General features: G+C 43.7%; 1 protein-coding gene across 10 annotated transcripts in view; it reads left to right on the top strand.

The window, feature by feature from the left end:
* The window catches only part of thrap3b (thyroid hormone receptor associated protein 3b), a 112,283-nt gene that overhangs the window by 67,683 nt on the left and 19,371 nt on the right, over positions 1 to 25,229 (top strand). For 8 of the 10 annotated variants that reach the window (XM_087976919.1, XM_087976922.1, XM_043717922.2 and 5 more), the window contains 2 exons: positions 6,505 to 6,682; positions 22,424 to 23,401. In XM_087976919.1, coding sequence (XP_087833045.1) covers positions 6,546 to 6,682; positions 22,424 to 23,401 — 1,115 coding nt within the window. In that variant the 5' untranslated portion in view covers positions 6,505 to 6,545. Of the gene's footprint in view, positions 1 to 6,504; positions 6,683 to 15,324; positions 15,588 to 22,423; positions 23,402 to 25,229 lie in introns of those variants that run through there. The other 2 variants (XM_087976920.1, XM_043717929.2) reach the window with 2 other exon arrangements.

The raw sequence follows: 25,229 nt of genomic DNA, 5'->3' as shown, positions 1-25,229 counted from the left end.
TTGTTATTGTATTACAGTTAAAATCTGATTTTCTGGGGTAAACATGGGCCAACCTGCCAGCAGAGCAATTTGTTTTGGTCAGGAACAGAGAATATTCACGGGAACTATGTGCCTCAGTCCAGCTAATCAAACACAGACTCTACTTGGCAGGACATAAGGCTACAAATAACCTGTAATATTGCAGTTAAATTATCAAAGTATGTATTGTGCCAAAACAGCAGTACATGGGGTGTGAAAATTCATGAGAAAACATGCGAGGTTAGGATTTTATCCAGTGGGATGTGCAGTGGTCTTCCAGAATCCTAGATTTTGAGTTCTTAGAATTCAGGGAACACTTGTTACATTTAGGATATGGTGGGTCCTATATATATGTCAGTTCCTTATTTTAGATAAAATTATGAAGTTCTGATGTGCAGTTCTGCCCCCTCTTGACTTTCCTGGTTTGTCTAGTATATTGTATTGCCATTCCTGAGTTTGGCAGTACTGACTTTTTTTAAATTAATGATCAACAAATGTACAGATAATTCCCGCATCTGCCTGACATTTAGATCCTGTTGTGATGGATCACACTGCTGGGACTTGTCACCATGGCAAATTTGTTCTTAGCCCATAAGCAGCTAATGTAAACAGATCCCTGCTCATGGTCCTCCGGACCATGCATTCGCCACATTAACTCAGGGAGCCTTCACAGTAAAGTTTTGTCCGCAAGCAAAACGGGCTTTAAAAAGCTTAATCCATTTACTACACTGAGATGTGGTGCATTTTTTCTGACAAAAAAAACTTTTAGGGGTTGACATTTCACTTCTTCTGTTGTGGAATAACCTTTTCCATTAAGCTTGTATTGATGCAGTTGGAGAGTGGGCTGGAAAGAGTGGCCAAGATGCTACTTTGCAAAAGACAGCTGAACCAACAGCACAACTGGATAGTCATAAGTTTAATGGTGGAGACAGATTTATCGTCTAATTTTAACTGTGTACTTTTCTAAACAACAACTTCTTGACCTGCTCAGTAAGCCATCTCTGACAACCTGTCATCTCATTTCATCAACAGTCATCACTGAGAGATGTAAAAGAGATCAGAGCAGTGGAGCAATGAAGTTAAAGTTTGTTTCAAGTGGAAGGTGCCTCAAATATGTTCTCCATGGAGTGTTTACTGTCTCAACCATGGAGATATGTTATTAAGGGAAAGAAGGTGAAATAAATGGACAATCTAGTTTCCCATGGTGTTGGATGGAGAAGGCCTATTCACTGGAACAGCAGACACCGCATTCCCATTAAAGCTCCAGTTTCACAGTGTAAGCACAACCCTATGCTAGCCATAAAATTATCCTTCAGGACCTCCTATTACTCTGGAAGCTACACATGTGAACCTTGCCAGAGAGATGACAGATGGAGTTTAATTTAGATAAAAGCGAGATGTTGAATTTTGATAAGACAAACTAGGGCAGAACTTACGTAGTAGGCGAAAATGAGGACTGAGGGTGCTGGAGATTAGAATGGTGCTGGAAAAGCACAGCAGGTCAGGCAGCATCCGAGGAGCAGGAAAATCAACGTTTCAGCAAAAGCCCTTCATCAGGAATGAGCCTGGTAGGCCCTAGGGAGTGTTGTCGAACATTGGGACCTAGAAGTGCAGGTACGCAGTTCTTTGAAAATGGTGTTCTCAGGTAGACAAGGCAAGGTAAAGAAGACATTTAGCATGCTTCCCTTCAACAGTCAGAGCATCGAGTACAGGAGTTGGAGTGTGATGTTACGACTATGCAAAGCATTTGTAGGCCACATTTGGCGTACTACCTACAATTCTGGTTGTCATGCAATAGGAAGCATGCTATTAAACTGGAAAGGTTGCAAAAACAATTAACAAGGATGTTACCGAGACTGAAGGGTTTGAGTTATAAAGAGGCTGGAAATACTGGGACTTTTTCCCCATGGAGTGTAGAAGGCTGAGGGATAACCTTATAGAGGTTTATAAAATCATGAGGGGCATGGATAACATGAATAACCAAGGTCTTTTCCCTAGGGTAGAGAAGTCTAAAACTAGAGGGCATAGGTTTAATGTGAGAGGGAATGTTTTTACACGGGGTGCTGCTATATGCAACGAGCTTTCAGAGGAGGTGACTGAGGCAAGTACAATTGCAATATTTTAAAAGGCATTTAGACATGTACGTGGATAGGAAGGATTTAGAGAATTATGGGCCAAACGCAGACAAATAGGACTAGTTCAGTTTAGGAAACCTGGTCGGCATGGATGAGTTGGGCCGAAGGGTCTGTTACTCTGCTGTGTGACTCCATGGTATTGTGGCTTATTTGCAAGTGTTTTGGATGATCAAAATTAGGGTTTGCTGCCATTTACATAACTGGTGAGACCACAACCAAGGGGTGTCCAATGCAGTTCTCATCTCTGTACCTATAGGAAAATAAACTTTGGAATGTATGCAGTGAAGATTTGCTAAGTTGGGTGAGGTTGTTCATCTTCAGGGCGATTCAGTGGAATTAATCTATACTCTCTGGAGTTTAAAAGAATGAGAGATGATCTCCTTTGATAAAAGATTCTGGGAGGGTTTGGCAGGTTAGATGCTGAGAGACTGGTACACTGGACATATTTGAGCTAGAGTGGCATAGTCTCAGGACAAGGGGTTAATTTTTGGGCTCTGAAAGAATCAAGGTGTGTGAGGATTGGAGGGAGTGAAATAGAGTTGAGTTGAAGGCAAGCATAGAATGTTGGAGCAGGCTTGCTGGACTTTATGGCCTACTGGTCCTATTTCTCACGGTATGGCGATCTGTGTACCCACTGTACTATGGTAAGAGCTACTGAACTACTACTTTTTCTCTGCCAGCATTACTGCACAAACCCAACTGCCCAGGAGGAAGGTCATAGGCTTAATTTTAAAGGGCAAAGAATCTGAGATGTGTAACAGTAAAGTGCTAGCTATCTCTAGCATAATTTATTACCCAACCCCCATACCTGGTTCACGTTGTGCATTCTGGCTGATATATTTGTCGTGGAATGGTCTAGTAAAATTATTTCACTGCAATATGATTATATGGAACAGGAGAAAAGGCAAAATACTTAGAACTTCGATCAGTTTCAGCAATGCATCAAATCTGCCCAGTTTCTTTATTTCTTTGCCTCCATTTCTCTTTCTTCTCTGTTGCACACTCATTTTAATTTGCTAATGATATAAAGTTGGGTAGAAATGTAACCTCTGGGGAAGCTTCGATGGGGTAAGGGAACATTAAGGGAGTGGGCAAGAACATGGCAATTGAAAAAAGATGTTGAGAAGTGTGAAGCTGTCCACTTAGTAGAAACAATAGAAAAGCAGATTGTGTTTTATGTAGTGAGAGCTGGGAAATGTTAATGTTTAGAAGGACCAGGATGTACTTGTGCATGAATGTCAAAGTCAACATGTAGGTACAGAAAGCAGCTAAGAAACCAAATAGTCTGTTAGCCTTTTTTCACACTTAAAGGTTTGGAGCGCAAAAGTGAACTTACCATAGAGATAAGTTACCGTGAACTTATCATGTCGGGCATTTGTAAGATCACATCTGAATCACTGTATAAGATTTCATTTTCCTTAAGAAAGGATATAGCTACTTAGAAGTGCAGCCAGAGTTCACTAAATCAAGGGGAACTCTCAAAGAAAAAAAAATACTTGTGTTACAGAGTCATTGAGTTTTTTTATCACAACGATTGGGAGCCTCAAAAGCAAAGCTATTGAGAAGCTCTTCACTTGACTTGTTCCTAATCTGAGGATTGTCCAAAGAGAAGTGGTTGAGTGTCCCAGGTCTGTCTGTCTTACGATTCCACTGAAACATATGCTATTCTTAAGGATTCTGTCAGGGAAGGGGCTAGGAGGATATTTCCTCTGGCTGGGGAGTCTATAACTAAAGTTGACATTCTCAGAATAGAGGTCAGACATTTATGATTGAAGTGACAAATTTCTTCAGTCAAATGTTAGTGAGTTTTTAGAGTTCTGTACCCCAGAGAGTTCACATTGTTCTCTCTTTAAACATATTCAAGACTGAGATTGGCAGATTTTTGAATAGCAAGGGAATTGAGAGTACAGGGATAGTGAGAAAGGATGCTGAAGATCAATCAGGATCTTGAGTGATGGCCTTAAGGGCCATATGGTCAACTCCATTCCCTGCTACTAATGTTCTTTATCATCTTTCTTTCTATACATCTTTTTCCTCTTTTCTCTTCTCCATTTCTTCTCTTCTGCTATAGTTTAATTACTGGTATTTCTCTTAAATGGTAAACATTACAATGACTCTAGTATCTGGAGTTGAAACTTGTAGCTCAATTGTTTGGTAGACAGCTAATATCCATTTGTAGTGTTGTTTTGTTTGCAGAGTATAATGCATTATTCCATGCTGATCAGTGCCCCTGTAGACACATTGGAAACTTGGAATTAAATGAAATCTCAAGTATTCCTTGGGTCCTTCCATGAAATGTGGCGAATTCCAGTTTCTTAAAGACACTTTAAAAGCAGGATTCTGAGATTCTCTAACTCATTTATGTGAAAATGATTTCTTGAGGTTACAGACTTAATGATTATCTGAATGATGAAGTGGATGAGGGCACTTTAGGGATGCAGAATTGAGTTTCATTGAACTATAAGCCTGTATCTGAGTTTGATCTTTCCTGATGTTTTGTTGCTAGAAACGTGGCCATCTCCCCTCTTCCTGTCGGATCAGTGCTGGGGAGAGTTTTCTGTGCCATTCTCTCTCAGTTACGTGAATAAGAATGGAACTCTTATCTGGCTAAAGGGAGGAGATGTTACCTGGAAATCCTTTGTTTGCAGCAACAGTGGAATTTACTTTGTAGTTCAGAGATTGACCTTTTTTAAAGTGTGAAAGCATATTGGCTGTTAGCTGGGTTGTGCTTCTTATCAAAGCAGGGGCTTTCCATGCATCATGTCAGAGTTAAAACAAAAGTGCAGTTTTTGTATTGTTCTGTATCCAGGAGAAAATTAATTCTGACAATAAGTGTAAGACTTTGTGTCAATGCTATATCTTTAAGAGGTGTATTTTTGTCTTGTTTTCTTTCATCAAGAAAGGTTGAAACAGAGTGAGTAGGCTGCTCAAAGCCAAACAAGTAAATCATTTGTGAGGCCTTAAGTTTTTTAGTTTTAGTTTTCAGCATTTGCTGGGATCATGAAGCTGGGTGGCACAGTGGTTAGCACTGCTGCCTCACAGCGCCAGAGACCCAGGTTCAATTCCCGGGTCTCTGGCGACTGACTGTGTGGAGTTTGCACATTCTCCCCGTGTCTGTGTGGGTTTCCTCCGGGTGCTCCGGTTTCCTCCCACAGTCACAAAGATGTGCAGGTCAGGTGAATTGGCCATGCTAAATTGCCCGTAGTGTTAGGTAAGGGGTAAATGTAGGGGTATGGGTGGGTTACGCTTCGGCGGGTCGGTGTGGACTTGTTTCCACACTGTAATCTAATCTAATCTGGGTGTGGATGCTCTTGTTTCCCTCTCTGTTCCAGCTAAAAACTGGGGTTCTCTTCCTGCTGCTAGAATTGCATGTGAGACATCTGTTTTACTGAATTTGCCTTTGCCAAGGGTGTGTTTATGGGATATTCCTATATTGGAACAGTTAATTAGTAGTTAATGCATATTATTTTGTTAAGCATTTCGATGGAGTTACAGTTAAGCCAATTCTTTTATTTTTATTTTGTCTGTATTTTGACAGTAGTGTAAAAAGTGTTTTTTTGCTTAAAGTAGAATAGTTTGACCAATCAAATTGCATTTGGAACTCAAGCTTTACACTTGCCTTTAAAATAAGAAAACGTTAAGGTCTAGGCCAACTTAATATATTTTGAGCAGGTAGTTTGGTCTGCCCATGCCAACTTGCAGCATTAGCTTGCTCTGCACAGACATACAGGTTACTGGGGCAGTGGTGAAATTGTCCCATCATTGTGAATATCAAACATCTTATTAACAATATTGCATGCTCAGTGGTGAGCTTGATTCGTTACATCAACAGGAATGTGGTTTAGATGTCACCTTTGGATAGAATTATGAGCATCTGAGGTACAGGAGGCATTCAGGCTCTTTCCACACTTTAATCACTCCAGATTCAACTCTTCTCCAGCAAAAAGCGCATGAATCCCTTCACCCTTTTTGTTCCCATGTGATTACAGAAATGGCAAAAGTCTCTCATATACCAATGCTGTTCTCCCACACTGCCCTGCAGTCAAAGGTTGCAATGTTCTCTTGAAACATAATTGTATAAGTAATCTTTTCTGTAAATTCCAACTCAATAAATTCATTTTTTTGTTACAATATTGAGGTTTAATATGTGCCCCAGTTGTAGGGTCCAACTTTTGCCAGTGAAATGGGAATGAAATTGGAGAGGGAAATAATGTAAAACTAAAAGAAATATCAAGTTGTATGACATACCATTCAATCCAGGTGCTCTTGTTAAAGCTGGCTTTATTTGTTTGCATGCTTTTATCTTTCTCTGGTGTCCTCTTGATAAGTTTCTGCATCTCCTTTTTGACAGGTACAAAGTGACAAGCTCACTTTACCACATCCATATTGAAAATGTCGAAAGCCACAGGTTCAAAGTCCAGGTCGCAGTCATCTCATTCGAGATCCCGTTCTCGTTCTCGGTCCCGGTCCTTCACAAGGTCCCGCTCGCGTTCTCGCTCCCGGTCTCACTCTCGAAAACGGAAGTACAGGTGAGAGAATTTCTTGAGATGATTACATCCTGATTTTATGAAGCTAACACTCTCTGATTATCACTGGAAAGGTATCTTTCCAGTGCTCTGCTCTGGTAAAATGTATGATTCTAGCTGGTTAAAATCCAACAATGCTGCCCCCTACGTTGAGCTTCCCTAACGGCCAATGATAACCGCCATTGTCTAATTCTGTACATTCTCAGTTGTTTCCACCTGAGAGAAGTGTGCACTTCATCTCCATATTTCAAATTGTCACTGCCAAATATACAGTGTTAACTGTGGCTCAATGGTAGCATTCTCACCTCTGAGCTAAATGTTGGGTGCAAGTCCAATCATAACAGTTTAAATGAAAAAGTGGATGAGTTGTTAAGACCAGGGAAGGAAGACTAGAATAGTTCCTGTCTTTTCCCATTCTCATTTAACTGCCAATTTTTCTTTGTCACATAGGCTTGCCAATCAGCGAGTGTTTAAGTATTTAAGTGCGCACACAGACAAGCTTCTCTAAGTTCTTAAAAAACAAGTACATTGATTGTATTTAACACTTCAACTAAATAAAATGATTTTTAAAGTTGCTCCATCTCTCTCTCTCATATGCAAGAGTACACATGCAAGTTAAAAGTGGAGGACAGGTAGTGCTTTTCAAAAGTCCAACAAAAGTGATTCCAAATACACCGGGATTATAAACTGTGTGATTTTTATCTTTGTCCACCCCAATCCAAGACTGACAACTCCACATCAATAAAAGTTAGAAGTTTAAAAATCTTACCTATTGACTTGGGTGCTTTCAGATAGGGCTTAGTGACCTTTGGATTTATCATAGAAATGATATAAAGGTGTCTGTAGGCATTTTATCTTTTCAAATGGCATCAACAGCTGCTGAGTTAATTCTGACCACTTCCCATATTGTGCAAATGATCAAACGAAAGGCAGCACTTTGAACTTGCAGGATGGCTAGAAAGACTGAGAGAGAGACACATGTGAGGTTGCTTTTTTTGGCATCTTCCTGTTTTGTGCCTTGGAGTAAAATATTTTCTTTGCTGTACATTTATTTGATGTTAGTTGGATAATTACAGAATTGATACAATGCAGAAGGAGATCACTTGGGTGATCATGTTCACAGGAGAAAGTGAGGTCTGCAGATGCTGGAGATCAGAGCTGGAAATGTGTTGCTGGAAAAGCGCAGCAGGTCAGGCAGCATCCAGGGAACAGGAGAATCGACGTTTCGGGCATAAGCCCTTCTTCAGGAAGGGCTTATGCCCGAAACGTCGATTCTCCTGTTCCCTGGATGCTGTCTGACATGATCATGTTCACACCCAATCCTCAATGAGCTTTATGACTTGGTGTTGTCCACCTACCTTGGCTCATACCCTTGCACATTGTTTTTATTCAAATAATCATTTTATGCCCTCTTGAATATCTCAATTCATTCTCCCTCTCCCACATTTCCATGTAGTGCATTTCAGACCCAAACCACTTGCTTACTCCCACACTACATTTGCAGCATTTGTAAATTGCTTGAAATTTGTGCTTGCTTTTTTTCCAAACCTTTTGTAGGAGGGAGCAATTTCTTCCCGTCTACTATATTCAGACTCCTCTTGATTTTAATCACTCCTATCCCTTGCTTTCGGTGTGAATCATGTGATACTCAAGAATCTAATAGACATATATTGTAACTCATGAATACCACATATGTTACATTCTCAGGCACGTTAGTGCCCGGGCTCATCAAGCAATTCAGTTAAGAGCAGTATATTTTCAATAAATTATTGTGCTTCAGGTGATCTTAAGGAAAATGGAGAATGAGACTTTTATGCCATCAGGTCACATGTTATGATAGTGGTGATATCATGAGGATGTTGCATTAAGCTTTTCCAGAATGGGAGACAAAACACAAAATTGACTTAAAAGGTCAATTGACTGCTAAGGAACAAAGCTTTTTTCCTGGTGCCTCTCAATCAGCACAACTAAAACTGATTATCAGGCTACTTAGTAGTGGGAGCTTATTTTGTACAGATTGATTAGTGTTTTCCGCAAACAATATAGTTTAATATAGTAGTAAAATAGCAGTTACACTTGAAAATTATTTTACTGGCTACATTTGTTTTGGCAAATCCTGGAACTGTAGTATATAATTGCAAATACTTTGTTGTATGAAATGGGGGAGAAAAGCATAATCTTTTTCATGGATGAGGCCAGGGACTCTTCAACCTCAGGTTGAACAGAGGTCACTCCAGAATATTGAAGGTCAAACAAAGAGTCAACTTTGGGAAAGTGAGGACTGCAGATGCTGGGATCAGAGTCCAAACTTGTGAGGCTGGAAAGAGGAGCATGAGAATCGACTGTTTGAGCATAAACTTTTCATCAGGAATGTGGGGGGGGGGGAGGAGAGTGAATACATGAAGGTGGAGGGTGATGGTGATAGGTGGGGGTTACGATAAGTGAATGAAGGTGGGGGAAGGGGGTGATGGTTGCGATGGAGGATGAAGGCGGGTGAGGGGGTGATGGTTGCGATGGGGGATGAAGGTGGGGGGGAGGGGGTGATGGTTACGATGGGGGATGAAGGTGGGGGATGGGGTGATGGTTATGATGGATGAAGGTGGGGGTGATGGTTACGATGGCGGGGGATGGTGGGGGAGGGGGTGATGGTGACGATAGGTGGCACTGAACCACCCCACCACCCTGTGGCTAATCGCTTCAATTCCCCCTCCCACTCTGCCAAGAATATGCAAGTCCTGGGCTGCCTCCACTGCCAAATCCTAGCCACCTGACAACTGTCGGCAGAACACCTAATCTTCCTTCTTCAGACCAACCAACCACACTGATTTTATGTCAATTTCACCAGTTTCCTCATTTCCCCCCCCCCCCCCCCCCACCTTATCCCAGATCCAACCCTCCAACTCAGCAATGCCCTCTTGAACTGTCTGACTTGTCCATCTTCCCTCCCACTATCTGCTCCACCCTCCACTCCGACCTATCACCATCAGCTCCTACCTTCAATCCACCTGTTACATTCCCATCTACCTTCCCACCAGCCCCACCCCGTCCCATTTATCTCTCAATCCCTTGGCCACCCCCACACCACCACCATTCTCTCTCCCCCCCCCCCCCCCCCAATGTTCCTGATGAGCTTATGCTTGAAACATCAACTCTCCTGCTCCTCGGATGCTGCCTGACCGGCTGTGCTTTTCCAACGCCACACAAAGATTCAGCTTTACTAATTAAGTTTAAAGGAGAAAACTGAGGATGTGGCTTAAACCTTCAGCTTTCCTCTGACACTTAAACAGAGCAAATGACGCTTAGTCAAGCCCAGCATCGTACCATAACTGTTCCCATTGAAGCATGCTTGCTTGATAATGTTGAAGGTGAAATCTAAAAATGTGTAATACCTACAAAGCCCAAAATTCAGATCAATCCCAGAAAATTAGATGACAGTCTGAGCAGGATTCCTGGATGGGCATCAGTTTACCCCCAGCCGACGTGGGTAAAGGCTGGTAGGTTTACGTACTTGTTTATGCTTTCATGGATGTCAGTGTTGCTAGCAAGACCGGCATTTGTTGCTCATTCCTAATTGCCCTTGAGAAGGTGCTGATTCTTGAACAACTACAGTCCATGCGGTGTATGTAACCCCCAATACTATTAGGAAGGCAATTCCAGGATTTTGACCCAGCAACAGTGAAGTGTGGCAATTTATTTCTAAGTCAGGATGGTGTGTGGTTTGGAGGGAGCTTTAACTCATATCTGTCACCTGGCCTGGCCTACATGTGACTCCAGAACCACAGCAGTGCGGTTGACCCTCATCAGCCCTCTGAAATGGCCTAGCACGCTACCACTACAGGTCTCAAGAAAGAAATGAAACTAGATGGACCACCTGGCATCAACCTAAGCACAGGAAATGACAACAGCGAAAATAGCCCTGTTCCCCTAATAATATCTGGAGGCTATTGCCAAAATTGGGAGAGCTGTCTCACAGGCTATAAAATGTGTTGCTGGAAAAGCGCAGCAGGTCAGGCAGGGGGAGGGGAAATGAGGAAGCTGGAGAAATCTGCATTCATCCCTTGTGGTTGGAGGGTTCCTAGGCGGAAGATGAGTCGCTCTTCCTCCAGGTGTCGTGTTGCTATGGCCTGGCGATGGAGGAGGCCAAGGACCTGCATATTCTTGGCGGAGTGGGAGGGGGAGGGGGAGTTAAAGTGTTCAGCCACGGGGCGGTTGGGTTGGTTGGTGCGGGTGTCCCAGAGGTGTTCTCTGAAACGTTCCGCAAGTAGGCGGCCTGACTCCCCAATGTATAGGAGGCCACATCGGGTGCAGCGGATGCAGTAAATGATGTGTGTGGAGGTGCAGGTGAATTTCTGATGGATATTGAAGGATCCCTTGGGGCCTTGGAGGGAAGTGAGGGGGGAGGCGTGGGCGCAAGTTTTGCATTTCTTGCGGTTGCAGGGGAAGGTGCCGGGAGTGGAGGTTGGGTTGGTGGGGGGGGTGTGGATCTGACGGAGTCGCAGAGGGAGTGGTCTTTGCGGAACGCTGATAGGGGTGGGGAGGGAAATACATCCTTGGTGGTGGGGTCTGTTTGGAGGTGGCAGAAATGACGAAGGATGATCCGATATATCAGGAGGTTGGTGGGGTGGTAGGTGACGACTAGTGGGGTTCTGTCCTGGTGGCAATTGGAGGGGCGGGGTTCAAGGGCGGAGGAGCAGGAAGTGAAGAGATGCGGTGGAGAGCATCTCTTCACTTCCTGCTCCAGTGTAGCTGTGGAAGATGGACTGTTCCACATATCCAACGAAGAGGCAGGCATAGCTAGGGCCCAAGCGGGTGCCCATGGCTACTCCTTTGGTTTGGAGGAAGTGGGAGGATTGGAAGGAGAAGTTGTTAAGAGTGAGGACCAGTTCAGTCAGTCGAAGGAGGGTATCAGTGGTGGGGTCTGTTTGGAGGTGGCAGAAATGACGAAGGATGATCCGATGTATCAGGAGGTTGGTGGGGTGGTAGGTGACGACTAGTGGGGTTCTGTCCTGGTGGCAATTGGAGGGGCGGGGTTCAAGGGCGGAGGAGCAGGAAGTGAAGAGATGCGGTGGAGAGCATCGTCAGCCACGTCTGAGGGGAAATTGCGGTCTTTGAAGAAGGATACCATCTGGGTTGTTTGGTATTGGAATTGGTCCTCCTGGGATCAGATGCAGCGAAGGAATTGGGAATATGGGATGGCGTTTTTATATGGGCAGGGTGGGAAGAGGTGTAGTCTAGGTAGCTGTGGCAGTCAGTCGGTTTATAGTATACGTCCGTGTTGAGTCGGTCGTCCGAGATAGAGATGGAGAGATCTAGGAAAGGGAGGGAGGAGTCTGAGACGGTCCAGGTAAATTTGAGGTCGGGGTGGAAGGTGTTAGTAAAGTGGATGAACTGTTCAACCTCCTCGTGGGAGCACGAGGAAGCGCCGATACAGTCATTAATGTAGCGGAGGAAAAGGTCGGGGGTGGTGCCAGTGTAGCTGTGGAAGATGGACTGTTCCACATATCCAACGAAGAGGCAGGCATAGCTAGGGCCCAAGCGGGTGCCCATGGCTACTCCTTTGGTTTGGAGGAAGTGGGAGGATTGGAAGGAGAAGTTGTTAAGAGTGAGGACCAGTTCAGTCAGTCGAAGGAGGGTATCAGTGGAAGGGTACTGGTTGGTACGGTGGGAAAGGAAGAAGCGGAGTGCTTTGAGGCCTTCGTGATGGGCGATGGAGGTGTATAGGGACTGGATGTCCGTGGTGAAGATAAGGCATTGTGGGCCGGGGAAGCGAAAATCATGGAGGAGATGGAGGGCATGGGTGGTGTCCCGAACGTAGGTGGGGAGTTCTTGGACTAAGGGGGACAGGACCGTGTCAAGGTATGCAGAAATTAGTTTGGTGGGGCAGGAGCAGGCTGAGACAATGGGTCGGCCAGGGCAGTCAGGTTTGTGGATTTTGGGCAGGAGGTAGAAACGGTGCAGGGTTGTGGGACTATGAGCTTGGAGGTGGTGGATGGGAGATCCCCTGAGGTGGTGAGGTTATGGATGGTCTGGGAGGTGATGGTTTAGTGGTGGGAGGTGGGGTCATGGTCAAGGGGACAGTAGGAGGAGGTGTCCGCGAGCTGGCGTCTAGTTTCAGCAGTGTAAAGGTCAGTGCGCCAAACTACCACCGTGCCTCCCTTGTCTGCCGGTTTGATGGTGAGGTTGGGGTTGGAGCGGAGGGAGTGGAAGGCTGCACGCTGCAAGGGTGAGAGGTTGGAGTGGGTGAGAGGGGTGGACAGGTTGAGGCGGTCAATGTCACGGCGGCAGTTGGCTGTGAAGAGATCGAGGGCAGGTAAGAGGCCAGCACGGGGTGTCCAGGTGGATGGGGTGTGTTGGAGGTGGGAGAAGGGGTCGTCAGAGGGTGGGCGGGAGTCCGGGTTGGAGAAGTAGGTGCGGAGGCGAAGGCGGCAGAAGAATTGTTCGATGTCTCGCCGTATTGAATTCGTTAATCCGGGAGCGTAGGGGGAATGAAGGTGAGGCCTCCTGTCTCACAGACTAGTCGAACAACATCCTAACAGAGTCGACCTGATCAAGGAGCGACGCTCTGAAAGCTAGTGCTTCCAAATGAACCTGTTGGACTTAACCTGGTGTTGTTATTTTTAACTTTGTGCTAAATGGGACAGACTTCAAAGGATCTAGCTATTCAAAAATGGGCATCCATGAGGGCCATCAACATTAAACGAAATATATTCCAACAGAATCTGCAACCTCATGGATGACCATATGCTCACTCAACCATCACCATCAAACCAGGGGATTAATCCTGGATTAGTGAACAGTGCAGGAAGATATGCCATGAGCAGAACCAGCCATACCTAAAAATAAGAGGTCAACCTGGTGAAGCTACTAGACAGGACTACTTGCATGCCAAACAGCATAAGCAGCAAGTGATGGACAGCTGAGTGATCTCTCAACCAGCAGATTCGATGTAAGCTCTGCAGTCTTGAACATCCAGTCATGAATGGTGGAGGAAACTCCACAAATATCCTCAATGATGGAAAAGCCCAGCACATCCGTACAAAATGATAAGTAACATTTGTACCATAAAATGCCCAGCAATGACCATCTTCAATAAGCCGGAGTCTTAACTACTACCCTTGATATTCATTGGGGCTACCATCACTGAATCCCCCCACTATCAACACCCTGGGGTTACCATTGACCAGAAACTCAGCTGGACTTGTCATGTAAATGCAGTGGCTAGAATTGCAGATCAGAGGATTAGCATGCTGTGGCAAGAAACTCACCACCTGACAGTCATTTCTCCCTGAGGGCATTGTGGGTTAACCGACAGCATATGGACTGGAGTGGTTCAAGAAGGCAGCTGTCTGCCATCTTCTCGAGGACAACTAGAGATAGGCTCGAAATGTTGGCCAGTCAGTGATGCCCATGTCCCGAGAGTGAATATAAAGAAAAGAAAATGAATACATCTGTTAGCCTTATGCGTTTAGGTACTGTTTAAGGATCTTTGATGAATTTCTGCAGTGCATCTTGTAGATTGTACACACTTCTGCTACTGAGCATTAGTGTTGGAAGGAGTGAATGTTTGCGGATGTGGTGCCTGTCAGATGAGCTGATTTGTCCTTGATGGTATCAAATTCCTTGAACGTTGGAGCTGCAGCCATCCAGGCAAGTATTCCATCACACTCTTGACTTGTGCCTTATAGATGGTGGACAGGATTTGGGGAGTCACTCACTGCAGAATTGCCAGCCTCTGACTTGCTTTTATAACTACAATGTTTGAATGAATGCTCTAGTTTGTTTTCTGGTGGGTTTCAGAAGTAGCTTGCTATAAATGTCCTGGGGCAATGATTAGACACTCTTGTTGGCAATGGTCATCACCTGGAACTGAGTTGCAAACTGGTACTTGTCACTTATCAAACCCAGCTTGAATGTTATCCAGGTCTTGCCACTTTTGGACAATGTAAGATTTGCTGTCTCTCTTACGAAAACTAATTATTTATATTCAGAAATTCAAACTGAACTCAGATTCTGAGTAGGCCATGGGAAAGTTGGGAAAATTGGATTCTGGATTGCCTGTCTAGGAATGTTACCATTATATCATTGTACCCAATTAATTATAGTCAAGCATGCACTCGAAATGACATTTAATTGGGGGCGATTCCATGACCAAAAATTGTACTCCAGTTTAAAGGGCAAACTTGATGAAATTCCCTTTCAGCACTGAGGCAGATAAGCATGTTTGGCTAGAAGCTGCAATGAATTTGGTACTTGCCCTAGTTGCACTCTGACTTAAGACCAGCCAACTCTACAAATTGGGACTTTATATTAGAATCTACCTTTGTCTGCGTGGGATAGTACCGCATCGGACTGCATTCACAATCGATCCATTGAGCGGTGCATTTTTTTTTTACTCCTATCATGTCTTAATTGGTATAAGCCCCTATGCTTTGCTGAAATTGCATTAATAAACAGAATAGACAGCCGTTAAACCAGGGCTACTCCCATTCCTCTGATCCCTGTGGACTCAATAGGAGCAAGTGACCCAATTGCAGAACAACAGAAATCTCAAGTAGATTAAGACTAACCAACTCACCAGCTGCTAAATACTTGGAGCTGTCTCGGGCTTGATATATAGGCAGCTAAGTGAAATCCGTTCTTTCCACAGTAAATGAAATCTTTTGGCTAATTCACTCTGACTCTTGTTGGCAGAACCGGTGCCAGAAATAAAGACTTTGAAAAAAATGTTCAATCCCTAACTGGCTTGTGTTCCGAACAGCCGGCCTCTTCCTGTGAGAGTTAGAGCTGAGGTGAGCTGTTCACTTGATACTGGTAAAATGGATTTAGCAGGCAGGCTGTAGCAGTGTCATTCCTCGCAATGTGGTTGATCACCGGGGCACACATTCCTCTCAATGAAAAGCTACGCTGGGTAAGCAGTACTATTCAAACTTCTCAATCTGTTTTTTTGCTTCTTAATTTGTAATTTATTTAGCTGGAGAGTTTCTTTTCCCTCTGTTACCCTAGGGACAGCTTTGTAGAACAGCTAGTTTAGCTGCCAGCACAGCTCCTGTGTTAGCTTTTAAAATTTGTTTCTTTCGTGTGTTTAAAATGCTGGTAATTTGGAGTTGCATACAACTGAAAGAACATGTGCCAGATGAGAAGTATCTGTTCACTTTTCTCTTTTTGAGTAACTTGGAATAAGATTAACAAAACTTGATATTTGTTAGGAGATTAAATGTTTTGAGCTTTAGCAGATTGAAAACTTGCCGCACCTTTTGTTTCTGATTGATTGATTGTTTTCATATTTAAGAGGCCGCAGATGGGGTTGAGGGAGAAAAAGAGAGACGGGGAGGCTTGTTCTGTTAACTGCAGCTGCGGGTGAGGAGAGCGGGAGGCTTTGTCTGTTAACTGTTGATATGCTGTTTTGTCTGTATCTGTACTACCCCTCATAATCTTTGTTAGTTTGAGTCATTAGAAATAATGTTCCGAGTTCTGGCTTGGCCATACCGTGTTGCTGATCTAGCCATGCTACCGTTACTGGGTGGAAATTAATGTGGGGAAGTTGGGGAGACTATTTCCACCCCAGTGCATATCTCCAGGTTTTGTTACTGTTGCAAGGTTCCTGGTGTTAGAATTATATGAAAGGAAGGTTTGGAATCACTTTCTCTCCTCTGCCACCCTTGCACCCTGAGTCAGTTTCTACAAGCCCTGAAAGATTCCTCCTAATTGGCATTGTTTTGTCAGCTTTTGCCTCACTCTTGAAACATACAACATTCATTGTTTGGAATGACATGGATAAGATTGAAACACAGTGAAAGATACTAGAACTCTGAGAACCAATGAAAGTGTTTGGTGGGATGGGTGATGGGGAGAACTATTTGGCAATGGTATATTTGAACAGGATATTGGTGCTGTTGACGTCATCATTGTGCACCCATGTCACTTAGGAACTACCGGTTGTCGTATCCCTGTTATTGCTGTCTGTTTCCCTGCAGCTGCTCTGCCAGCTGCCTTGCTAAGGGAAAAGACAGTGGGTGACTCACTGAAGACTCTTGCTGAGCACCCCTCTGGGCCAGTGGTTTCCAAGTTATTTGAGGTATCAGGCTGCATTGCAAAATGAACTTTAGAAGTTAAGGAATGAGACTGTGTGGTATCACCAGCAGTGAGGTTACACGAACTGCATCTATCTAAGTTGTGATGGTGAGGAATCCTCCCCGTATATATGCCTGTGCTGCCCAGTGCAGCAAATGTGGAGAATTCAGTCAACTGAATTCAGTCATCCTGAGAGCTTCAGGATGGGATTAGAGAAAAGAATCCTGCTTCATTCTGCATGGCAATAATTAAGTATAGAGTCATTACTAAGAAAATAACATCCAGAGGTTATTCAGCCCCATGATCCTGCTGGAGCATTGAGTTAGATTGTGGATGATCTGTATCTCAACTCTATATCTTTTCACCTAATAACAGTCTATTAATCTCAGTCTGCAAAACTTGCCAGCATTCACAACTTTTTGAAAGTGTTCCAAATTTTCACTATTCTTTGTGAGAAAGTCCTTAATGTTTTATACTAATTACAGGATTCTACCTAATTTTATGATTGTTTAATATCATTCTGAATCTCTACTAGAGGAAATAGCTTCTGTACATATCCTATCAACTCACTTTATCATTGTAAGGCATTCAGTTAAATCTCTCCTCCTTTCCTAAATGGACGATCATGAAGCACATTCTCTTATAATTTAACGCTTCAAGTAGGAGTATCATCTAGTCTCAACATTAGCTTGCGCTCGCTCTCTCTCGCTGTCTCTCTCTCTCTCTCTCTCTCTCTCCATGGATGCTGTCTGCTGTGATCTCCAGCATTGGTTGTTTTCAGTGAGTATCTTTTGTCTTGGCCTGTGTGCTTCTAATGAACATAATCAGTTTGACCAGCCAGAAAGCTACCTGTTACTTTCATAAGGGAGTAGCTTGTACAATATAGAAACTAACTCTGTAAGGCACCTTATTGGGTCCTTGCACCTTTCTGAATGAGAGGGACATTTCTAAAGACCATTGTCTGTATTCCGTTATCCTCTGAGACCTCAAGTAACTTAAAGCATTTTTTGGGGGGGCTGTCCCTTTCCAAATAAGCAATGCTGAACTCAGCTCAATACTGGACCCTGCTGGTGAGGGAGTACTTCTCAGACAGAATATCAAACTAAATCTGTAGCAGAGTCTTATTTCCTGATCTGTTGTTTCCTTTTTAGTTAAGCAGTTGACGGAGTTTTCAAAAAAAATGTGCAGGAACTCAACCATCTGATAAGTTCATTAATTGTGTTTGCTAAGATTTGTACCCAAGATTGAGAGGCACAGTCCCACACCTTAGGAACTGTCATGACTGTGGCTATTGTGTAAACCAACCATGTTGTAGAGGGGTTTGCTCATTGAATAGTGGGCTGCACCCTGGGGCCCTTGCTTGTTTCTGTCTGTATTATGGCTGCTGCCTGGTAGTGCTTTTGTAGGGGTTTACGGTGCCCTTTCTTGCTGGCTGTTGTTACCTACATGGCCCACTCAGGCTGTTGCCAGTGGGATTCCCCTTGTAGCTGGCTCCGAGTCTGGATGGAATTGGTTACACTGCTACTTTGTTCAGTTAACTGTAGGTTGCAGTTTGCCATTGCAAAGGACCTGCAATTTCAACCACTGCCTCACCAGAATTTGTTCCTGAAATTGCCAGTGTCCAGTTTGGGGCGACTGATGAGATCAGGCATGGCTACCACCCTGTTGACCAGCAGTGGCAACTCCAGTATGGCCGAGCTAGTTGTGAGGGTGGTGGTAAACTGTCAGGAGATGCTTATGGACAGTGGCAACGTCAGTTCTCTCTCTCTCTCCCTCTCTCCCTCTCTCTCCCCCACCTCCCCGGCTGTGTTGTCAGATGGTGGGGTGCGAGGCAGATGTATCACAAATCCCGTTGGAAGGAAAGAGGTATTGAGCAGGTTTCTGAAGGTGAAAATGCTGATTAGGTGTCCCACTCATTCAAACCAAAGTGGGTGAAGAGTTCAGGGAAGTGGCGGAGGTTGTAATTGAGGGTAGTAAAAGATATGGATGAGTAGAAACTTAAGAACATGCATTTATGTCAATTTTTCCTCTGTGGAAAGATTGTGTGTGGCTGGGGGAGTTTTTGAGGACTGAGAACAATTGCAGCATGTTCAGCACAATTTGTGACGACTCCGATACGAACGTTGTCTGTGTCCAAATGCAACAACACCAGGACAATAGGCTCAGGATGAAAAGTGGCAAGTAACATTTGCACTACATAATGCCAAGCAATAATTATCTCAAACGAGAGAATATCTAACCATCGCCCTTTGACATTCAGTGTTATCACCATCGCTGAATCTCCCATGATCAGCATGCTGCGTATTACCATTAACCACATACTGAACTGGCATATTCAGTTAAATACTGCGGCTACAGCAGGTCCGAGGCTAGGAACCCTGCAGTGAGTAATGTGCCTCTTGATTCTCCAAAGTCAGTCCACCGTCTGCAAAATTAAAGTCAGGAGGTGATGGAATACTCACTTGCTTGGATAAGTGCAGCTCCAACAACATTCAAACTTGACACCATATGGGACAAAACAGTCCCCTTGATTGACACCACATCCACAAAGATTCATTCCCTCCTCCACCAATGCACAGTAGCAGCAAGATGTTTATGAGCAGTAGCAGCATCAATGCTAGAGGTGAGTGGTTGTTCTAGCAATGTGTCTGGGGCTTGTTGGATGGGCAGTCCCTGATGAAAACTATGGATGTCAGTATGGCACGGGGAGAAGCTGCAAACCAGATGGGCATCTACAAGATGCAGTATAGGATTTCACCAAAGTTCCTTAGCATTCCAAATCCATGACTACTACAGTCTTAAAGAACAAAGGCATCATATACAAATATGACGAACACGTTCCCCTCCAATCTGCTCACCATGCTGGCTTGGAAATATGTGCTTCTTCACTGTTGTTGGGTCAAATCCTTGGAGATTCCTCCACAACAGCCTTGTACTTAGAACAAATGGATTGCAGCAGTTCAAAGTGGCAGCTCAGCACTGCCTTCTCGAGGATTCTTGGGATGGCTTGCCCGTAAATCCCTGAATGACTAAAACAAATTCTGAAGGTAAAAGCACAAATAATAAATTTAGTGGCATGGAGGTGGGTTGGGTAGAGTTGGAAATAAGCAGTTTTGGGGATAGAACACAAATCAGTGGAGGCATTAAACTCTTTAACATCAAAATTGCATTGATGCCTCCTAAAATACCAGGTAGCAGCATTTCACAGACAGATTGATCAGTTGCACGCCAATACTGGCGTGTTTTGCTATCACAGTGTCTGCCTGTTGCCAACTATTCCACTCCCTTGCCATATCATTGATTTTGTCACAATCCTAATGAGCCTTTTAGAAAAGCAGCAGAAATGTTGAACTACAAAGTAGTTTGCCCAGAATTTTGATGTAATGTATGCACTAATATATCAAATTGTCATCTTCATTTGGGGGCTGATTGGAAGTTCATGTTCTTTTAGCACTTTATCTTTTATTTCAAGTTTTACTTTGTATATTTTTACATTTTGTGTTAATACATCAACAACATCTTGACTAGGTGCATATGTTTAACCCAAATCAAAAACTTGAGCATAATTGATGAGCACTGAAACGGCCAACTCATTAATGGTTAGGATCATAAATCCCTCATACAGGAGCCACCCATTCGTTCTGCTGTGCTTGTTGAGGAACTTTGAGCTATCCAATTAATCCCGTTTCCCAGTGAGTTGTTCAAGTAGCCATGCATGTTTTTCCTTTTCAAGTATTTCGGTTCCTTTTTGAAAGTTGCAGTTGAATCTGGTTCCAGTACCCTTGCATACAGTGCATTCCAAATCATTCACTGTCTGCTTTAATTGAAGGCTTCTACCAAATCATAACTGTGTAAAATCTGCTCACTCCCCTGGTTTATTTGGCAATAATCTTGTCTTCTGATTACTGCATCCATTCTTCCTTTTAACTCCATCAAAGCTTCTCAATCTTTTACCAGGATGTTTAGAGATGGTCAAATTGACACTAAATTACTCTTGGGAGTTTGCTAATCAGCCTTTCCGACTTCCATGTACACATCAGCTGTCCTTGCTGACCACTTCACAAGGTTCCAAGCTGTGGCTCTTTCTTAGTAAATGTTTCTCTGGTTTGAACCTGACTGTAGAACAACAAGCTGTTCGTGAGATAAGACTTCTTGCTTGAAAGGGATGAGATGAGGTTGATAATTATAATGATGTCACCCTCACCAGTGTGGATGTTCCTTCAATTTATACGGGAAGTAGGGCATTCTCAGAGTTCCACAATAAAGATTTTGCATTTGAATAGCACCTTTTACAATCTTACGACATCAGAAAGCACAGCTAAGGCCACACACTTTTGAAGGAAACAAAGCAGCTATTTTACAAAAGCAACCTCCCATGAACAATAATTTGATAGTGCTGGATAATTATAGTTGAGGGACAAATATTGAGCAGGCTGCCTAGGAGAATTTCATGTCAGATCATCAAAGTCATGCCGTAAGATTTTGTACATTCACCTGAGAGAACGGATGGTATTGAGATTTATTGATTCATCAGAAACCAACACTTCTGGTTAATCTGATGTGGCAATCAGTATCATGTATGTTTCTTATGCGAAATAGCACTTTAATCCAAAGCTTCTAACTGATGTGAGAAGGCTCCGCTGAGCCATAGCTAGCACCAAAATCGTAAGGAATAATTCAACAATTTTGGTGATTTTTGTGGAGTGCAAACATATCGGAAAAGACTGGTGTGAATGGATTTTAGTTTGTTTGCTGGGGAACCCAATCCAGTGTGGCCCGATATCACTGTGCCAAATTGACCGATCATGATGAGTAATGTCAATACACTACATCATTCAACCAGTTGGTGGCAAGGCACGTCTTAGCTCAAGCATTGAGGTATTGTGACCATCATGTTGGTGTAACTCTACAGTTTATTTTTGAAAAGATACGGTTTAAAACCTTACACAATCTTGGCAATCCAGAAAGATCCCAGTTTGCAAATGCCAGTCTACACCAAGTTCCCTGTCCTTGATTAAGGTCGTTGCTAGAACATTAATAGTCTTCACCTGATGCTGTGTAACCACCAGGTGAGACCAATAATCTGGAAAACCTGACCATGTGGGGGACCACTAAAAAATGTCTTTCCAAACATCTGATTCTAATATCATTGCAGAGGAAGAGGAAAACAAAAAAAAAACACAAGTAACTCTGTAGCCTTCTGCAACTCTCTGAAATCCCTGCATCCATCAGTGATTGCCCAGTTCTACATCTGCCATTTTTGTGGCTGCAACCCCATTGGTGTCAATGCTTACAGATTTCTAAATCCCAAACTCTAGAATTTTGTCCCTAAATCACTAACCACTGTCCACCGACACCAAAACACATGCACCCTCAAATAAAAGCTGTTTCCTCGACTAATTGGTCAATCATTTGTCCGCCTGTGTTCTCTCTTGTGGCTTGATAAGAGAATTGTACTTTGTAGTACTTCTTTTGACACGTGGCCTTCAGGTGCTTTAATCGATTAAAAGTGTTGTGAAATGCAAGTTGTTTTACTGTCACCTGTAATGGGATTGATGAAGGGCTACAGTAGAAAGTGTATCCAACTGCCCCAGAAAGTAAATATTTCATTGAAGTGTCATTTTAATTTGTCTTGACGTGCTTTTTAAATTTTGTTTCTGTTTTGCTTTTTAGCCCAAGGTCTCGCTCCAGGTCGTACTCTCCGCAGCATAACCGGGAACGTAACTACCAACGGGAATACCAACCCAGGGAATTTCGAGGCCATCGGGGCTACAGGCGGCCCTTTATCCAGCGCCGAGGGCGAGGCTATTATCCGAGAGGTAACTGGAATAACCGTGGGGGTTATGGCAACTATGGCAGTTACAACCATTATGGCAATTACCGACCCAACTGGCATAACTACCGCTCAACCTACAGCCCACGGCGCGGCCGGTCCCGTTCGCGCTCACCAAAGCGGCGCTCAATATCACCGAGATCGAGGAGTCGCTCCAGATACACAGACAAATCATCATCAAGCCGGTCAGCAAGGTCATCATCTTCCAGGTCTCGCTCCTCACCTCACCGCAGTCATTCAGCTTCCCCTAAACGAAGGAGCAAGAAAACCAAATCTTCCCAGAAAGAGGCAGCTGTTTCTAAACCCCCAGTCCAGGAGGGAGAAGACCAACAGAAACGGTCATCTGAGGATGGGCAGGCCGGTAATGGCAGCTCTGAGGCCCCTGCCGGCCTGGCCCCCAAACGCAGTGACTCATGGAAAGGCCTAACTGCTTATGACACCAGCCCTAAACATCCCAGTCCAGCCCCACGTTCTACTGTAGTGTTGAAGACCAGTCCGGCATTGCATTCCAGCCCAAGCCAGCAGAGCCCCTCGTTGGCGGGCACAGCACGCCATGCTTCACCTCACGGGAGCCCTGGGCAGATGAGCCCACAGAGCCGCAGCCCGACCAGACCGAACGCATCTCACCAGAGCCCACCATCACTCAGCTCTACAATTCGCAATGTGTCGCGGCAGGCCCCAGCTAACCACAGCCCACCAGTGGGCCTGACACAAGGCATTGCACAGAAAGAGGAAATAAGGCCAGGAATGTCTGGCCTGTTTGTGGAACAGACGGCCCCAACTATCTCTTCATATCTAAAGAGGTATGTTCCGAGAAGGTCAGTATTAAATCCTTGATTTCTTTCTCGTTTCTTTTGTTTGTTTGGAAGTAAAGAATTGTGTGAAGAGCACTGTTTCAAAAATTGTCAGAAATTCCAGGCTGCTAATGGAATCAAGTAACGGATAATCTGGATATTCCAAAGGTGAGAATTTGAGACTCTTGGGCAGATTCTACACATAATGTATGTGATATATCCTTTCAAATAGTCTGAACAACTCGATAGCCGAGAATTTAATATCTTTTGAATGCCTGAGATATAATATAATATTGGGTCAAATTCATCTGGTCTTATCAATATTATGTGGAAAATCCTTACAGAAGTATACTTCTGCTTTCACCTGGGGCTTAATCTTCTCAGTACTGACTCAGCTGGTTTGGGAAGAGGTTTTTGTTAATTCCTTTTTTCCTTCAAAGTATGTACCTTAAATTGAAAATTTCCAAGCATCTAACTGGGATGCGTGACTGTTTGGGTAAAAGAGTACACTGGAATCAAACTACATTAGTGATCTTAAATAAAGCATAGCCTGCATTTTAAAGGAAAAGCTGGTTATTTGAGTTGCAAGGACATCCGTTTACAGTTTGGTACTCTTAGTGGCATGAGCTCAAGTCTGACATCCCCATCTAAGCTGGTGTGAGTGCATGCACCTATCGAGTTCAGTCTTTGCCCCAGCAAGAGTGGTTTGACACCTATTAAAGTTGCCACCTGCAGTGATTTGATTGTGTACTTGTCCCTTATGCTTCAGTCATCAGGTGAACAAAGAATAAGGCATGAACATGAAAATCTTTTTATACAGTAAATATCTTGGGCCCATTATGTACATGCTTTCAGTTTGCCTTAGTGCCTCTCCATGATGATGATGATGCAGCTGGGTTTAGAAATCTAAGAAGTAGGAGCAGGATTAGTCCATTTGATCCATCAATCCTGAACAGAGTAGCTGGATCATGGCTGATCTTCTACCTCAGCACCATTTTCCTGCATTTTCTCCATATCTATTGATGTCTTTAATATGTAGAAATTTATCATTCGATTGAGGATGCCATGGATATTTTGGCTGATGCTTTTTAAGATTTGTGAAGACCCCTTTTAAAAACAACTGTTTTTATACATGGACCAGCACGTTTGATGAGTCTGATTCTAGAATGCTCTTTCAGTATCTAACAACCGTCAATGTCCATTCCTCCTTGCATGTTTGGTTAGAATTTCCTCCGAGGTGGGGACTGTCTCAAATGCTCTTGCTCTGCTGCAAATATATGGTGTTTAATGGAGGACATTGCCCTTCCTTATTTCCCTCGGTGAAAGCGTGTTAGGGAACTTTTCAGCTGTTAGATCATTCCCAATGACCTATGGAGAGATCTTCGTAATGTTATCCAGTAAATGCAAAAAGGATCTGCTGCTAATTTACTGTGTCATAAGACCAGTGTTGTTGAGCATCAAGTAGAACTCAGGATGACACGTGCTTCACCTCAGCGCCTCATTGAACCCAAAGTTGGAATCCTTAAAATTGTACATAGATCGTGTAACTCATTGACTCAAAACGGTGTGCAATCTCATGATCTCAAAACTATGAAACTCTTAATAGTCAGTCTTTCCTCTTTGCTGTTATTCCTAGTTCCTTTTTAAAATCAAAGTTTTTGTGTCCTAATCTCGACATTTACATTGCTGTTTCAAACCTTGATGTCTTACCATTTGGATTATGGCCTTTCACCTAAGTTTCTTGATGGAAAGTACCTGAGTGGACTTCTCATGAGAGTCCTAGCTTCAGCCTTGGGTAGAAACAAGACCTTTTGAGATGGACCCCTTGCCATAAGATCTTGTTCGTTTAAGC

Source organism: Chiloscyllium plagiosum, unplaced genomic scaffold, assembly GCF_037043375.1.
Source record: "Chiloscyllium plagiosum isolate Xiang-an unplaced genomic scaffold, Cpla_swu_hap1 HiC_scaffold_30, whole genome shotgun sequence".
NCBI classification, from domain to species: domain Eukaryota; kingdom Metazoa; phylum Chordata; class Chondrichthyes; order Orectolobiformes; family Hemiscylliidae; genus Chiloscyllium; species Chiloscyllium plagiosum.
Note: the sequence above shows the minus strand (reverse complement) of the source record. Positions and strands in the feature narration are given on the sequence as shown.